Raw genomic sequence first — 18803 nt, 5'->3', positions numbered from 1 at the left:
CCTACTCGTATCTCTTCATCAAGGCAAATGGTAGGAAAAGAGGGGTCTGTGAAATGAATTGCAAGAGCCTGAGCATTGACAAGATTGATTTATTGAGCCAGGGCGTAGCTTTTAGTCTCAGAATTCAAGGTAACTTACAATGAACCCACTGTCTTCATAGCTGTTTCTACAGAGCATGCTGTTGGTTGCTCCACAGCTCCTCACTTAGCCACTGACACAAATAGTATTTGGGAAGAAGAGCACAGGTTACCACCTGAAGCTATGATGAACATCTGTTCTCACATACGGAGAGATACATTTCTGCACAGGTCACTGCTGCGGCTGAGTACAATTTATGGACACTATGCCTAGGAGAAAGCATCATTCACCCTTATAAATTCAGATTAAATCTCTGTGCTGTGTTACTATCTTGAAGTGCTTTTTTGTTAGCCCTTAGAAGTAAGAATGGAGGCTTGGGGAAGTGTGTGAAAGCACTGAACTCTGGCTTAGCTGTGTTCGACTTGACATAATGATAACGCTTCTGCAGAGTTTAGCATGGCCAAGGTTAAGCAAACACAGAAGTCTTATGAAAGGATTTTCTGTAGCAGTGCATTGTAATAACCACACAGATTAGTCTTAATCTATTGAACTTCTGAGGAACAAACATGCAGAAGCAACTACCTCCCTTGTTTGCATAGATAGATTAACCTTTCCACTTTACCTTCTGCCTGTGCTTGTTCTGTAGTTCAGTTGCTTTGGGTCTTTCTCATTTGCAGGCTCGCTAAGGATACCAAGACATGTCACTTCATACCTCAAAAAAAGAAAAGCGCTTTCTTTTTACCTCTGAATCTGTTGCTGAAGGACATTCTGGTAAGTAAAAATGCTGATTGAATCTTTGCTTTTACTAATACTTGCACTGAAGAATGCTAACTGATGAAAGTTCAGTCATATGTCTCCCAATGGAGAAAAGAAAGAACCAATTAATTTTTTCTAATAGAATTCAGATTAGTGTCTTTGTTTGCTTGACAAGTATTTGGCTTATTTGTTTAGTATGCAATATAATCTGGCATAGACAACTTTATCGCAAGAGAGAAAAAAACATGGTGAGGTCTCCTACAGGTAGACTTGGAGCTGCCACATATACTGGAATCAGAATTTCATTTTTAATTCTGTAATGAAAAAATATTACTTTGTGCACATGTTTATTATAGGTGACCATTAAACACTGAATCTCTGGAACATGTTGAACACTAAGCAATCATTTCCCTTCAGAGCTGCATTCCAGATACTGCTGTAATACTATACATGCCTCTTTGCCACGTTGCTCTCCCTGACACAAATTTACATAAGATGTAGGCTGTACAAAGTATTTTCCAGGTCTGGGACTGCAAGGCAGTGCTTCAGCTCTAATTGCTATTCATTAAATTCAGCTATTTTTCACGCAGCTTTTTTTACACAAATACATATGTAGAGGCTATGTTAACTGATGGACATACCAGAGATTCAAATTTACAGTAAAGGTAGCAAGAGTTCCTTTTATGGTAGAACCTTCAAATAGGGCATTTTAATGCTAAGACTAAAAATAACATCACCTCTTACTTTTTCCATAGAAGGAAAGACAAAAAAACCCGTAATAATGAGAAAATGAGGGTGGTGTCAAACACTGAAGCTTTGCAGCTGACTTTTCCATGTGTATCTGCACTCTCATGATCCTTATTCACTAGAATCAGTTTGAGACCAGTTCTATTAGTCTGTCTGCCCAGCCGCTGGTGAACAGTCCAACAGCTGCAAGACCACTGCAGCATGTGTCATCATATCTTGGACCACCACAACCAGTTGTTTGCTTTAAAAAGCTGCACTGTATGTTGTAATGGTGCAAATAGCTGAACACAATAAAACTTATCAGTTGTTCCAGGTTATGTCATTCCTGCTTGAGCATTGAACCCTCTGGTGTGGATTAATTTTGCAGTCTTCAGGACTCAGTTTGCCTCAGGGTTGTTGACAGACTAGTCAGATGACAAACTTTGGAACTTTGGCATTACTAACTTTATACTTGATTGCACAAATGATTTTTGGGCATGAAATTATGACCGCATGATGATTCTGTCTTTCATCTTATGTCCTTGTGTCTTCAAACTGTGGTAAATTTTTATTAGTGAAGGTGCAGTATAACTTAAGTAACTGGATTCTGATTCTCTCAGTAAATATACTAGCAAGAAATTTCAGTAAGATAATGCTTGAGCTGGGGATAGGTGCAGCACAAACGGCTGAAGACAAGCTTTGCAGATATCAAGCTGGCTTTTCTTTTTGTTGTTTTGGTTTTTTCTCCAAGCCTCTAAATTGTTGAACTGCCTTTGCAAATGCTTATGACATGCACAGTTAAACATTTAGCTTCAACTTGACTGGGGAAAACACTAGAAACGAAACACAAAGATACGGAAATTGCTGATACAGATTTTGAAAATTATGCCAGTGAAGAACAGACCTGTGCACATCCATAAGCAAATCTCATGCTGACAGTGAGGTCACTGTAGCCTGTGTGAATAAAAGAAGCATATACGTTTTTAGCACTCGTGCTTTGCTTTTAGCTTGTTTTTAGTTTGTATTTGAGTGAGGCAGTATTGATGGCACAATGGCTCATCCATTTAAAGATACAGGCTAACATGTTTCACTTTTCCTTGCTTTTAGATTGTACTGGAATATATTACTCTACAGTTCTCCTACTAAAATTCAATTTGCACTTAAACTTTGCATTTAATTACAGTTCTTTTGGGGGACAGAATAACTCTACTCTTACCTTATAATTTCATTCTGATGTTTATTTGCTTCGAGACCAGATTATCTTTAAAAGTAAATAAGTAGCTTAAGGTGGATATTCAGTTGTGCTTCTTCATTAACTTCCTCTTTGGGCCTTTGAGTTTACACATACATGTAATGGTACTCACTGCTGCAAGAGAAGTTATTTTAGATTGGCAATTACATAGACAATTATATAGGCTGTTGCAAACAATATAAGCACCTGGCTCATTAATACAGACTGTGTTGTAGATCCAGCTGTGTAGCGGTGTGGCTGAACATATTTTGGATACCTTTTTTTGTAAAGATGGTGGGTGAAGATTGATTCATACTCCTCATGTTGGTTCTGCAGATATGCAACCTTTCAAAGCTGTACTTTTTAAGAAATAATATGGATTGCTTTTATCTCAGCTTTACCCGAGCTTTTGGCTCAGTTACCCTGATGAGACAAAGAATCTCAATTAGTCCCTGTCCTGGTTTCAGCTGAGATAGAGTTAATTTTCTTTCTAGCAGTTGCTGTGTTTTCAGATATCTTATGAAAGGAATGTCAATAACACATAGTGTTTTAGTTGTTGCCAAGTGATGTTTATACTAGTCAAGGACTTTTTTCAGCTTCTCATAGAAGCTGAGAAGCAGCATAGGCAGAACAATAGATGGCCAATTGAATATTCTGTACCATAGATGTTGTGCTCAGTTGGCCAGGGGAGGGGAATCATGATCTCTGCTCAGATCAGGCTGTGCAACCAATTCACTGAGCAGTGAGAGTGACTTGTATCATGTATATCCTTTTACTATTATTATTATTAGTAGTAGTAGTATTACTATTATTTTTCCTTTTCCATTATTGTTCCATTAAACTGTCTTTATCTCAACCCAGGAGGTTTTTTTCCCTTTCCCCTCCTTTTCTCCTGCTTCTCCCTACCCTTCCCTGGGGGGAAGGGAGGGTGACTGAGAGGCTGCATGGTCCTAGTTGCTGGCTGGAGTTAAACCACAACAGTCCCCTAAATTGTTTATTAACTTTTAACAAACCAAATGCATTTGGCATACTTAGCTCTTCCCTGGACAATAAGTTATAGGTGCTAGAGACAGAATAGGTAAAAACTTTTTTCTCCAGTGATTTTGTACTAAAAAAAGATCAAACCTCAGGAATATAACTGTGGAAACTTGTGAGTGGCCAATGTTTGTCCCTGAGAGAATGTTTGAAGATGTTTTTCTAAAATCAAATGAGCCACATAGTTGTGAATAGTTGCAGGAGTGGACTTCAATCTAATGTGCCTGTTTGGAGGAAGAGCAATGCCTCTTGTCATCCCAAAAAGTTCACACCTGAGATCACTAGAGATACTGAAGGGGTAAACACGGCTGTAAGCGCAGACCTCTGACAGTTATCAGATGTAGATCAAAATATGTAATTCACACAGAAAATGCAATGCAAAGTTTAAAATAAAGAGAAGAATGCAGAACCCCTACAGATAGGTCTTAGATTAAATACTTCTTCCAAAGTTACTACTTGTATCTTCTGTTCTCCTGAAACTGATATTTCAGGGTGCCTTTGCAGTCCTTTTCATTGTTGCCTCCCCTGGGAGGCTGCTGGCCAGTGTAGATGATAGTAAAATGTCAGTTAGGTTTGAGTTGAGGAGAGGAGTGAAAATGGGATATTTCATAATATAAATTGTTCTGATTGCCTCTTGGCAGATGCTCTGTAAACAGAAGTTTCTTGCCCACTGAAAATGAAATTTTATTAAGAAATCACTTTTTTGTTGTTGTTAACACAAAAAGAAATGTTATGTCTGTCTAATGTTTATCTTCTAGATAAGATGTGTGATCAGATAAGTGATGCTGTTCTAGACGCTCATCTCAGTATTGATCCAGATGCCAAGGTTGCCTGTGGTAAGTACAAGATAGACAGAAAAGCAGATTAATGAAGTACAACAAGTAATTAATGTTGATATAATATCCTGTGATCCAAAATTCTTGCAATAGCTGGCTGACAGTCAACACTTTCACAATCAGTGAAGGGGCCAGCACACTGACTCAGAAGAGAAGGAAAGGCAGAAAAAAAGCTGGGAAAAAAAAAAACAACAGAAAAAAAGAAATACATACTACTCTGGTGCAAATTAAAAATAATGAAATGTAAGAAATAGACCAGGAGAAACCAGTCGTATCAGGGAAAACTGTGTTTGACAGGGCTAATGATAATGAGGAATCTAAGAAAATTAGTGAAGAAAGAACTGAGGAAAGATATATGTCAAGGTGCATTTCTTCATAGAGTGAGTAAAAGGTGCTAATAAAACTCAAAATCCAGAAGTCCTAAATAGACATTTACTGTGCTTTAAGCAGGGTGATGCCCTTAGTTCCCAGGAAGATAACTGCACAGTTCATTTGAATGTGATTCTGATCAAAGTGGCTTGCTTTTTTCATGTGACTTTCTGTTAGGACTACCCTGTATTCTACATGACTGTTGTCACTAGCAACATCACCTCTTCCAGAGGCTAAGAACATATCATAAGGTTGGAATGAGCTGGGTTGCCAAAGGGGAATGGACACAGAAAGGGAACGTGTCTAAAAAGCTCTCCGAATACAGTCATTTTTTTCTTACAACAAGCCATCAAGGCTCTAGTTAGAGGATTAGCTGCATCCCACAAATACAGTGATCTAATATGACACTTCATCTGAAAAATTTCATGTGATCCTTGATGCATAGATATGAACAGTGAGGAGACATGGTGGGGAGGGTTTAGCATACATGTTAAACTTGATGAAGCATGTATTTCAGTATTGCAGGCTGTTATGCTTCTAAAACTGCTGAAAAGCTGAAGATGGTAACAGAGAAATGCTGTAAAATTACAAGGGCTGAAAAATGTGTCATAAGAGATGGAAGAAACATGATCAGTTTGTCTTACCAAAAAAAGATGACTGAGGTGTGACATGATTACACAGATAAATCCCTGATTTCTGTAATCTGCCAGGAAAAAAACACATCAGAACTGCTCACTGGAGTCAGAAAACTTGAATATAACATTAAAGCATAAATCTGGAGAAGATAAATTGGTTAACCAGACACAGATTTTTCTAAAGTAGTGGGCTGGAGAACAGAAAGCAGTTATGGCACTCAATACAGAGTTTACTGTGTGAAAAACAGAATTTCTGCTTAGTTGTGCAGGTCTTGCTTCACAGTTTCAGAAAAAAAAATCTCAAAATGTTATATACGTTATATAAGTCACCATAACATTGTATTTTATGAAACTATGAAATGTAGTTTACAGAGATGTTTAAACTAGACTCTATCAGTAGAAAAAGGTATCTATGCTTCTCTGAGGTTTTTTTTTGCTGCTTGGGCTTTTAGGATAAACAAGTGTTGCATACAAAGTTCTGAATTGTTACACAGGTGCTACCTCATTTTGGCAGGACAGAACTAGTCTGTCTTTGTGCTGCCAACACATTGGGTAGTGGTAAAGTCAACCAAGACAATACTGTCTGCAAGTAGCATAAAGGAGAAGGCAGAATAATTATTCTACTTCATCTCTGATTAAGTGAAGCCAAATGCTTTCTTGAAAAAGAAGCCCTTCCCAGTGTACCCAAAAAATGAGAGTAAAGAGAGAAAGTTAACTAACCATAAGCCAAGACAGTACAAAAGAGAAAATGAAAGTTTCTACCTACTGATGTGTTCAAAATATTTTTTTTTTGTGGAGACTTATTCATATAAGAAATCACCCCCCAGTGAAGAGCCCAGAACCTTATACGGTAACTTCCTTTTGGTCAGAGCAGATGGGGGTGTTGCTTGGGCTCACTTATAAGTTGCAGCGATAGTGCAGCTCCCGAACTGTGTTTTCTTTCAGTTGAATTAAATTTCAGTCAGGATGGAAAGCAGTGAAAGGTAGAAAGATGAACCTTTCTATCCTGCTACTAAAAAAGCATCATCGTGCTGTGAAGTCTTGCATCACCATAAAGTTTTGCTTGGCTGTATTGGGCATGGGAGAGTTTCTAGGGACTGCTGGTGGTGACTGCAGCCTTGCTCTTCCATCTCACTAAGCTCCAGTGCCCCAACTTTTTGTTCTTCCAGAGAGGCTTCCCCTTTTTGTAATAAGCATACTGGAAAAGCTGAGGGCTGTTCTTCTCTGCCTCACAGCTGTAATATAGGGTATTTTCCCCCAGTGCAGGATTCACGGAATCAAACATGCCTCGCACACATAGGTGGTCTGCTAGGGTGTAGCAGATCAGAAGAGGGCTTCTGTTTAGTAGAGCGGAGACACAAGACTGAGTATGAAAATAATGGTACCAGGATACCCTGCACTGTACAGTTATGGCTACCTTCAGTTAATGTGCTGTACGCATTTAGGGCTACTGTAATATTAAGGAATCTCTCTGTGCCCCCAGTGTAATTCAGAGATACCATGCCAGCCAGCATGAAGCTTAATAGTTCACTATAGACTAATTCCTCTTGCAGACAGGGAAAGTTTGCCCTGTGTTAAAGTCTTAACTGCTTGTCTGGATTATCTAAGCTAAGCTGCTAATTAAAGACAGCTTGATTATCTTTATGTGATGCTGCAGTCCATAGTTGTGCAATTTTATAGAATATTCCTGCCTGTAATACTTAATTTTGAAATCAAATAAAATTATTCAAATGAGACGGTGACTGGATGATAAAAGTGATGGTTGAAATTCAGTGTAGTCTAAGACAAGGGGGAAGGGAGCAATCTTATCCCCATATATAGAAAGGAAGGTTTGCAGTTCACTGCAAGCGTTCAGAAGAGAGATTTTGGGGTTGTAACAGACATATGTTTCTGTGAAAAGAGTTGGTGCTCAGTAGCAATAAAAACCTGACCTGACTGTTAGGGCTTGCTGGGAAAGGAATGAAGAGTGGAACTGAGATCATTAAGTCATATAAATCCATGATTGCCTTTCTTGAATACTGTGTTCAATCTGTTTCTCTTTCTCCATCCCAAAAAGGGCTATAGTAAGATTGTATGGTAGGAGTAATGAATATGATCATAGCCATACTGTATTTTTCAGTGAATAGCCTAGGCCTTTCCAGTCTGGAAAAGAGAGAATTGAATAGGATATGCAATAGAGCTACAGAGCTGGAGGTCATATTGACGTAGTGATTTTTTTTTGTGCTTGTTTGCTATGTGTTTTAACATAAAATGTAACAGTTTGGGGGCCAGGTGGATGGTTGAAACAAGCAATGGAATAAAATATGAGATGATTCTGCACAAAATTTGTAATGAAGTTGCATAGCTTCTTGCTCTAGGATCCTGTAGATGCTAAAAGTTTTTGTAGTTGCAAGGGCAAGTGGGTAAAATACTGTAACAAAAATCTATCAGAGACTTGTAATGCCATCTGTTAATAAATGACCTCCCTTTAGCTTCAGGAAGACCCTGAGCTGAAATTGTTGGAGAGCAGGGAAGAATTTGGAGAAATAGCACTATATACTTGACTTATTCTTATAGATGTTTGCTGCTGGCCACTGTGGAGATAGGATAACTGGGTAAGATGGACTTCCCTCCATGCAGGCACTCATTATCAGCTGAAGAGAAGAGTGGTTGCACACAGACCTACATGTATGCTAAGGCTTTACACTGAGTTTCCCCTTTGACTAACCCCTTGTTCACAGGACCATCTTCAGAATCTCCCTATGTAACTGTAAAATGGTAGCAGTAAAATTCTGATGTTTCATCTTTTTTTCTGCAGAGTGCGTAGCAAAAACTGGAATGATTTTGCTTTGTGGAGAGATCACATCCCAGGCTATAGTGGATTACCAACAAATTGTAAGAGAGACCCTTAGGAGGATAGGGTATGATGACTCTTCCAAAGGTGAGTGAGATCCTTCATGTGTTCATTCTTCTTTCTGTTCTGCATGTGGCTAAAGTCAAGTTTTTATGGTCTTCCAGAAAATAAAATGAAATATGTCTCCAGGCCTAGGAGAAAACTGCACAGATGTTGATATGCATTTTTTAGTGCCTGGTGCTGAAGAAGCTATTTTAAGGTGGCATACTTACAAAAGAGTTATTCTTGAAAGTGCCAGTACCTCTTGCTTCTCTGATGCAGAGTAACTAGTGTTTACACAAATGTCAGAAGGTGGTTACATCTGCAGGTTTGTACAGTGAAAGCTTTAACATTGATGTTCCTTGTCCTTGGGATGCATAAGCCTATGACACTTGAAGTTCACACCCAAGAGTGTGAACTTATTTATTTTTTAATGTTCTTTATCCCAAAGTAGGTTCCTTTCAGCAGTTGAACCCCTTACATGATTATTCTCCTTCAGTCTTCCCTTTTCATGCATGATATATACAGCTTTTCACTAATTCTATTGAACCCTAGAACCTACCACAAGAAAAACTGAATACCATTCTGGTAACATTTTCCACGCTCCTCTCCCAGCTTTAGTACCTAAATGGTTTGAACCCTAGTCATCATAAGCAATGTGACAAGCTTTGGTGGGGCAGCTTGTAGGATTACTCTTATCCTCTCAGTTTCAAGAGCTCAAATTTGAACTAATACCACTAACTTGCCCACATCCTGAGGCTGTTATATAAATGTGATGATTGTCTGCTTCTATTAGCAATGCAAAACATGGTATAGGAAGCTTCCACGCTTAGAGTTTTAAAAGTTTTACCCAAGATAACTAGATAATCCACAAAAGCGTTTCTAGCAATTTGTGAACCCTCAAGAATGTACAACCTAACTTTACAAAACTCCCTTCACTAGGACTGGACTATAAGACTTGCACAGTTTTAGTGGCCTTAGAACAACAATGTAAAGAGATCAAGCATGCTGTCTCCCACGGAAAGAATGACGATGACATTGGAGCAGGGGATCAGGTAATGGGACTTAATTCCAGGCACTTACGCAAATTTAGTTTATGCACAAGCAATTAGAATTGTGTTGGATCAGAGCCTTTCCTCAAAAGCTATTGTGCAAAGTGTAAGAATTAGCAGCTAAACACTGTGCACCTCTTAATCCCCAGAAGAAGTAACATGGTCTTCAGTGAAAGTGGCTTTTCCCATATCCAGTGCCCTTACTGGATAGAGCTACAATTAAGCTTTTTTTATCAGCTGGTGTCAGTTTCTGGTCTTTCAAGTCCTTTAGGGTAGCCTGGTTTTACTACTTCTTAGGCATCAAATGCTCTGTTATTTTAGTTGTCATGCGTGAGGAGAAGACTAAGCAGTCTTTATGAGCTTTATGTCTATTAAGTCTTTGCAGTGGATTCTTATGGATGCTTAAGGCAGAGTCATTCTTGGGAATCAGACCTTGCTGTGGCTGTGATGATGGTGCATGCTGGTACATAAATGTTACTTCAGACTGGTTATGTGTCAAAGTGTATTCGCTCTGCATGTCAATGGTTTCTCTTTCTAGGCTTGGCTGTTTTTAAGGTACTATGTGGCAAAAGCAGGTGCAAAAATTGAAAGAGAACATGGAAAAAAGCAGCTTATTCCCCCATCTTTCAATGCAGTTCCTCGTTTTTCAATGCAGGGTTTGATGTTTGGCTATGCCACTGATGAAACAGAGGAATGTATGCCCTTAACAGTCCTCCTGGCCCACAAACTGACTGCACGCATAAAGGCTCTGGAACGGAATGGAACATGGCCCTGGGTTAGACCAGATGGGAAAACACAGGTTTGTAATGTAGATGCAGAAACTGTAAGTGTGAGAAACAATAGAAATAATTTACTCTGCTGCTAAATTAGAATTCATGCTTGTCAAAAATGGTGCTATCATTTTCATGTTCCAAGGTGGTGTGAATTTCATAAGGTACATAAGGTACTCAGTACTTTCTGTATTTTTTTTCTTGCAGTGATTTTAAGCATCAGCAACAATACATCATTTCTCATTCAATTTCCCTTCACCCGTTTATTTTTTTGCTGCAGAAAATACCTGTGTGGTTCACTTTCAGTTTTCAAACTGGTGCTCTTGGCCTTGAGAGTTCACTGTCCTTTTTGTTTTCCTCTCTAGGTCACAATGGAATACAAGGAGAGTAATGGGGCATTGGAGCCCATCCGAGTGCACACACTTGTGATTTCAGTACATCATGCACCAGACATACCTCTGCAACAAATACAGAAGGAGCTAATGGAGAAAGTTGTTAAAGAAGTCATTCCGGAGAAGTACCTTGATGAGGGGACAATTTATCATCTCCTTCCAAGTGAAAAGTTTGTAGAAGGTGGTCCTAAGGTATGATACTTTGAAAGAGGACACCCTTTACAGACTTGGATTCTACTTTGCCACATGCTTCTAAATGTCCTCTTGAACAAAAGTGCAATGAGCTGGTATACCTTTAACCAAGAAAGTCTATACTTTTTTTAAGAAGGCTTCAGTCATTTCTACTGGAATTTCCATACTGGATAGCTGGCATCTAAACTGAAGCTGTACCTGCTTGGACAGTGAAATGTGTGGATTCTTGGATCTTTGTCTTGCTTCCAGAAAGTATTTTAAATGACCAAAAGCCAGCCCTTAAGTTACATGCTGAAATGCATGACTGGAAGTATCTCTTCACTTTCACAGTATAAATCAAAACCAGAAATAACAACAGATCTGATCTTCTACATTAAAATTCTTCAGAAAGCTGAACAAATTTCAAGGGAGACCTTAATATGTCAAGTTTCAGTAGTCATTAGAATTTGACACATTCTGCTTTCCAGGTGCTGATACTAGGTAAGCAGGTCATTGCTGCAAAACTGTAAAAAGTTTTGTTACACAAAACTGTCTAGTTTTGTATAAAGAGATCAGTGAAGGATTAAAACTACAATGTGTGCTTATGATTGCACTGGAATGATGTAGGGATACTGCTTCCATTGAGAAAAAAATGTCAGCTTTACACTTGTATTATTTATTTGGGAAATTAAAATTAGTGGATTAATGCAGTTTATCCTCTTTTAGGATGGAGTTTCTCAATGCTCTGGAGATCATGTATCAGCTTGCAGTCACCAGTTTTGCTAATCTGATAGAAAGGCAATAATTCTCTGCTGGTTGAACAAGTTGGATCAAGTTGTAGGAGGCAGACAAAAGTCCATGCAGGAGGGTGGGACTCCATTACTAGGGGCACAGGCAGGTAGGAAGAAGAAAGAAGAGTAGTACCAAGTGGTCCTTGTACTACTACTGAAGCATTAAGGTGAACTCAGCTACGATTTCTCTGCACTCTTATGCTGGCAGCACTGAGCTGCAGGTCTATGAAGCCCTTACTTCGTCTTTAGTATCTATATGTAAGTGAAGCTTGTTAACTTTTTAGGGATCTATTTCTCAGGAAGGCTTTTTTCTCTCTAAATTCTTGGCATCTATGAAATGTTACTGAATGAAGTCATTGGCCAGTAATCCAGAGATAGTATTTAGTGGTTGCTGATCTAAAAGGAGCACACTTTTTGTGATGTTTACAATTGTGCCACATTCTTATCAGTTTTCAAAGGTGACTGCAGCACAGACAGTTTAGTACATCTCTGAAAAATACTCCAGTCAGGTAGACCTCATTCATTAAACGTTTGCATGTGAAGATGAACACTATGAGTCATATCTGTGCCAAATACAAAACAAAGCCGTACCCAATAACATAGTGTGGATTGGGTAAACTGTTTTGTCCCACGAATGTATTCAATTGTTTGTCCTGCAGAGTGATGCTGGACTGACTGGCAGGAAGATCATTGTTGATACCTATGGAGGCTGGGGAGCTCATGGTGGAGGTGCATTCTCTGGAAAAGATCCCTCTAAAGTTGATCGTTCTGCAGCATATGCAGCTCGCTGGATTGCAAAATCTCTGGTGAAAGCTGGTCTCTGCAAACGAGTATTAATCCAGGTAAGAGTGACTATGAAAGTAATACACCATAACAGAAATTGTGTCTTATGTGTGGCACCCCCTCAGAATACGTACTACCATCACAGCCCCGCTTTAGTTTCAGAAAAGCATTTCTTATACTAGAATAGTGCTCCAGAAAATTTCTCTTGGGGATGTGTTTTTAAGGAGCCCTATAAGGGAAGCCAAAGTCACAAGCCAGGGGGATCCTGAATCAAGGAGTGTGTTCTCAGTAATATTCTTTCTCCAACTCTGTTGCTATCCCTGGTCTAGGTACTTCTTTGCATCATCCTTGCTTTTACTTCCAGCAACTCTACTGATCCTTTGCACACACATACGTGCCCAGCACTCCAAGCTGAGCCGCACAGCACATTACAGACAATTGTGTTAGCGGTGTCTAGACGTAGTTGTGCAACCTACTATATGGTCATATTAGTTGTAACTTACACGATTTTAAGCTGTATTTTACATTACCTTAAAGTTACCATGAGTTGCCTACTGTGTCTTCCTAGTATACTACTACGGGGTGAGGTGTGACTAATAGCAAAATTCAATTATTGTAAGAGTTTAAAACAAGAACAACTTTCACCAGTCTTACATGCTCAGAAGAAATGCAGTGTCTTCCGTGTGCATGAACTTTTGGAACTACTAAGTCTAAGAAGTTGAAAGACATGTTCTATTGACCCCTAGACAGTTTTGCCATTAAACGTGAACTGTGTGAATGCTACACAATTGAGGTTTGTCTAGGCAGCTTGCAATAGTTGCTTATACACATTTGTTATGGTTTGAGAAAACCCATAACAATTTATTGTTGTTTAGACAACTATTCTATTACCCCATCACCCCTCCCCACCTGGAAAGGGGAACTGGGGAACACAAAGAAACATGAGGGTTGAAATATAAGTAGATTTAATAGGATAAGACTAAATATTTAACAATAATATCAAAGAACCAGTATTAGTCCTGATACTGATATAAGATATACAGGAATTATGCTCAGCCAATTGTATCAGCAGGAAGCTGTGCACTCCCAACAGCGGACAACAAATGTTGGACACTGCAAGTGCAATGGCTTCGGGAGGAAGGGGAGGCCTCAGGGGTCTGGCACTGGGGTGAGGAGTTCTCTGGACCATTGCCATCAAGGGAGAGAGAACTACACAGCAAACGTTTCTAATTTATATTGAATGTGACATTCATGGTATGAAATAATCCTGTTGGCCAGCCTGGCTCAAATGCCCAGGCCTTGCTCCTCCTCGTCCCTGCACCTGGCAAGGCTCGAAAACACTAAGACCTTGAATCCCACGTAGCACAGCTGGCTATAAAGTAAATATGTTCACAAAGTCAGATGCTAGAGTCTTCTAAAGTGCAGTCTTCCCCAGCATTAGAAGAAAAATTAATCCTGTGTCACTCAACCCAGGACAGCATTCTTATTCTGAGAAGCTGCTACATAGTAACTTTGACCTGGTACAACAAATTACTGCAATAAAAAGTAGCAGTGATCCGGCTGACGTTTTTCTGCAGAGGTGCATTTAAAACCTTTTACTTTCTCCATGGACCAGAGGAGAGGCCCACTGGATGTGGTTATGATCAATGACACGGTACCCAGACACCCCAATTAGGAACAAGGACCCTTTCTTTAGATGTTGTGCGTGTGTTTGATAGCTGATTAAACTGAAAGTTTGGAGTTAGTCAAGGAAAGGGGAGACTGGGAATGAGCCAAGCACAAGTAGCGATGGTTACCAAATTGTTAAGATTATTTTTTTCTGAGGGGACAGAAGACAAACTTCTGATTTCTTGGTATGCACATTTTGAGTGGCATTTCTGAATACACACACATCACTGTCTTCTTGAGTTAGGTGGGAATGTTGTTATTCCAGTAATTCCCAGAGACCCTCCTTAAATACCTGAGGCAGATTCTAGACAAGGCAAGACTGATTCTGTTAACAGCAAACTATGGAGATGTCAGACATTAGCAAGGAAGGTAAGATGGGAGGAAAGAGGAAGATGGGAGAGCAGAAAAGCAAATGTCCTGTGAAGTCACAGAAGGCTGGATTAAAGATTAACAAAAGGAAAATTGTATCAAGTGGAAATGTGAAAATGTTTTCATCTCATTAGTGTCCGTGTTACACTAAGACCTTGGCAGCCTCCACTGAGGCTGACGATTGAGCTGGCTCTGCTCTGGATGTTGTTTCGATGCTAACCCCCTTTTCTTACTGAAAGGGCAAAATGGATAATGGAGGGAACTGCAGACTATTTAGTTGTATATTATCACAAATAGCATAAAGACTTTATGTAGTGTGATATAGAAATGTCAGTTTATTGGTTAATGAAAAACAAATTTAGCATGATTTCAAAATTAGCTAAGGGGAAAATACTCGCCACTAGGGTAGCTTCTAACAAAAATCAGCTCCTGGTTACTAAGAAGTATATAGATAGAACTGAGATGCTGGACTACTACCTCTTGAAATTTGTAGAAAGCAAACACAATGAGGAAGACCAGTGAAAGCCACAGAATAATTTGTGCTGATTAGTCACATTCAAGCAAAACATGTTTTCATTCAAATGGACCATGACGGAAGACAACGAAGTGTATATTAACCTATACTGCAGTAAGAGTGTATTTTAGAAAGGGACTGAATGACAAAAGCAGATACATTGCAGGAGAACCTGTCAATGCTGTGCTGTGCAGTGTTGAGGTGAAAAGAAGATAATGAGATTCTTGGATGTCAGAAAGGAGCTATAGAACTGCTCTGTCCTCCTTTGAATGAAGTGAGATTACAGGGAATACTTCCTGGGTTAATTTGTCTACTTCTGATAGATATGTTTTAAAAAGTACACAGAAATATTGGATGAAGTTCCAGGGAGTGCATGGAAATAACTCACTTTAGGAAAAGAAGTCTGTGAGTGCTTTAGGAACACGGAGCTTTTCATCATCTTTTCCCAGATAATCTTTTCTCTGCCTCGGCAAAAAAAACCCAACAAAAAAATCCAGAAATATTTGTGGGTGTAAGACTCCAGTCTCAAAGGCCTGAAGTTCTTGTGTCTAGCTGAGGCTGAAGGATGTGGAATGGCAGTATCTGAGGATGATTATAAAGTACTTCTTTTGCTTTTAAGGAATGTCACTTAGGTCTGAATTTGGCCAGGCTGAGCATTCTCTGAGGAAACCAGATAATTTTCTAACATAAAAGACCAATAGCAAAACTGTATCTCCTAGCTTTCTTTAAGCAGGAAAAGATGTGGACAAAATCTTCCCCTGATACATAAGATAAGCTTTTCCATTCTCTTAAGCAAAAAGTAGGAACGACTGTTTTAACTGTGCTTGGATTGTATGCCTGTGTTCTACAGCTATCATACGCTATTGGTCTGAGTCATCCTCTTGCGATCTCAGTGTTTCACTACGGAACGTCAGACAGATCTGAAGAAGAACTGCTTGAGATTGTGCAGACAAACTTTGATCTACGCCTTGGAGCTATCATAAGGTTTGTGTGCTATTAGTACTTACTGAAGGGAATCGTATTTTCAATGCTCTCTTTAACAGTTTAACGTTAAAATTTCTAGCTTCTAACCTCATGAAAGTCACCTTCATCATAAATCTACAATTGCTGTCATTTCTGCTCTTCCCTAAGCCATGAACCCAGTACAACATACAAGGGCCAGTTAATAAATCTGGTCACAAAATGTACTGAATGAATAATAAGTATTTATCTAGTCATAATGAGTGTTAAGCCCTATTCTAAATAGTGAGTTTGTGCATCTATATAAGCAGTTAGACCTCTAGTTAAGACTACTAGGTCATTATCTTTGGCTGCTTCTTTTGAGAAAGACAAGATCATTGTCTTTCTGGCACAGTAGCATTAGAAAATACTCTATATTACGCTTGCAATAACAGAGAATACATTGATGCTTGCACAGCTATAGCTGAACTTTATTCCACTTGTAACGTTTCTGCATTGTAATGCTTATAAAGCATAACTGCATACTTAACTACATCTCTGATACATTTGAAGAAAGCTTGACTGTTTCTAGTCACGTTAAAATTGAAAGCATCAGCTCACTACCTTTCCTGCTGTAAATCTGGGTGATTGGGCAACGAAACAACACCTAAGTTTTATTGTCTTTATCCCAGGGAGAATACTGATTATTCTTCTGATGTGTCTAAATCATAATGTATGTTGGAGTGAAGTGTAAGACTTTCTTTTTTCATTAAGGGAGCTGGATTTGAAGAAGCCAATCTACCAAAAAACAGCATGCTATGGGCACTTTGGAAGAGAAGAATTTACATGGGAAATACCCAAAAAGCTTGTCTACTAAGCTGTTCAGAATGTGTCATGTAATTAACAGGTGGTTTAATAATCGGGGATAACTTCAAACTGTTCAAGAAAAGGCTGTATCTAGTCTTTTTTAAATGACATTCTGTAGCTGTTAGATTTTCTGAAAATTATTTGTATTTAATTTCTAACTTTCATAGTGGCCTTCCACCTTAAATGCATGCTACTCTATCTAACCTACTCTTCACCTTTGTCTTTGGTAACTTGGGAACAATTTAGGCCTTTGGCTGTGATCAAATATTAAGTGCACAGATGGTTGAGGAAGTTGAAGTCATGCCTGTTCTGCCACGGAAGCCCGCTACTGCTTACCTGGTTAACTTTGTATTGGAGTGGATTAATTTGGTGAGGTAACTTCCAGCAGCTCCCTGTGACAGTCAAGCAGAAACAGCACAAATTGCCATAATTCTTTGGGTCAGGACTCCCAAAACTACAGCTTTAGTTTATGGTCCTTCTAGTCCAAGCAAAGCAGTAAAACCACCCATTTTGGAACACTGTTCATTGTAACCCTAAATATACTTAGCTATGAGGTAGTGTTAGCTGTCTGTTTGCTTTTAACATTACAGTTTTGTAGGCGTATCTGTGAAAACTGATGAACTCCTATGTTGTAATACTTTTACTCATTTATAGTTACTCCTTCTCAAACTGAAATTTTCCCTGTCTGCATGAACTGGAATTGGCTGTGTAACATTTCAATTAAGTTTCATTTGGCCACTTCTGCAATGTTAAAAAAAATTGCAAAAACAACTTGGAGGATACTACCTTCCTTTGACTTCTCTGGCTGAAAGCACAAAATGGAGAAAGAGAATTCAAAATCATTAAGTTTTTCTTCAAGGGCTAGAGAGAATGAAAAGCCTTGTATACAGAAAATAGCAACTCTGGCAAGCAAATTTATCATCAAATTGTAAACTAAAACAGAATGTTGGAATGCTGTAACTGCTGTTACCTAAAACCAGGAAATTTTATTAGACAATTAAACAATATGGCTAGCCCCTCCCCAATAAGGGAAAAATACAGGTTTCAGTGGTAAGTCTAATCAAATGCAAGTAGTTGAATATAACATTAGTCTCGAGCAAGTTTTAAAAAGCTGCTTCCTTTCACACAAAGACTGATTCATCCACTGCTCCTTTGACAGACAGCTGAAGTGAGGTAACTCTACACCTGTACCTGCACCTTACCTGCCCTGGTACAGTTAAGCCAATCTAGCACGGCAGTGCTGCAGTCTTGTGACCTACAAAAAAGCCTTTTTTCTTTCTTCCACAAGAAAACCAAATTTGTTTGCTGCAATTGTTTTGTGGGCTTTTTTTTCCCAGTTGTTTATTTAATGACAACTTTTCTTTCTTATCACAGGACCCTGAACTGTGTCTTTGCCTGAAACTAATCCAGTTTAGTATGCATGTGGCCATGTAGGCATAAAGCATGTCATTAAAATTTGTTCAAATTGGTATTGTCTAGGAAGTAGTAATGTAGCTTGCTAAAATTTTGTAATGTCAGAATAACTTCCACTTTTAGTAATACAGGAGTACAATGTTTAAATGGCAAGGGATTGCAGAGATCACTATACAGTAAACTGACTACAATAAACTGACTTACTGAACTCTTTTGAAAGAAGGTTCACTAAATGGGCATATATTCTCAATTTTACAGCTGTCTCAATTACAGCTAGTAGCAATTTTACTGTCATGATACTTCACCCTTCCAAATTTGAATAGTGCTTTGGTAAGAAGCTTTGATGCTTTGTTTATCACAGGAAAAGCCCATTTTGATAAAGTCTCTTATTAAATTTAACGAGAAATGATTTGTTCAATGCAGGTGTCTCTTAATCACTGCTCATTGTGGGGGAGGAAAAAAAAAAAAAAAGAAGGCTTAGGCCTTTCTAACTAAGAGACAGCTGGAGCCTACAGGAGGCAAATTGGACCACAGTG

General features: G+C 38.9%; 1 protein-coding gene across 1 annotated transcript; it reads left to right on the top strand.

Moving 5' to 3' along the window:
* Positions 1-776: 776 nt before the first annotated feature.
* On the top strand, positions 777-16864 carry LOC141476987 (S-adenosylmethionine synthase-like). The gene is made up of 9 exons (XM_074165986.1): positions 777-849; positions 4585-4662; positions 8464-8586; positions 9481-9593; positions 10246-10389; positions 10726-10944; positions 12374-12556; positions 15899-16032; positions 16762-16864. Exons 1-9 carry the CDS (start codon positions 777-779, stop codon positions 16862-16864), a joined length of 1170 nt encoding a protein of 389 aa, XP_074022087.1.
* Positions 16865-18803: the final 1939 nt, after the last annotated feature.

This window comes from Numenius arquata, chromosome Z, assembly GCF_964106895.1.
Source record: "Numenius arquata chromosome Z, bNumArq3.hap1.1, whole genome shotgun sequence".
Taxonomy (NCBI): domain Eukaryota; kingdom Metazoa; phylum Chordata; class Aves; order Charadriiformes; family Scolopacidae; genus Numenius; species Numenius arquata.
The sequence above is the reverse complement of the archived record's forward strand: the minus strand, read 5'-3'. Positions and strand labels throughout refer to the sequence as shown.

Coding starts and splice junctions, on each gene's coding strand:
- LOC141476987 (XM_074165986.1), top strand. CDS start 777: ATGTCACTTCATACCTCAAAAAAAGAAAAGCGCTTTCTTTTTACCTCT. Junction 4,663..8,463: donor AGATGCCAAGGTTGCCTGTG/GTAAGTACAAGA, acceptor TTTTTTCTGCAG/AGTGCGTAGCAAAAACTGGA. Junction 9,594..10,245: donor ACATTGGAGCAGGGGATCAG/GTAATGGGACTT, acceptor TTTTCAATGCAG/GGTTTGATGTTTGGCTATGC.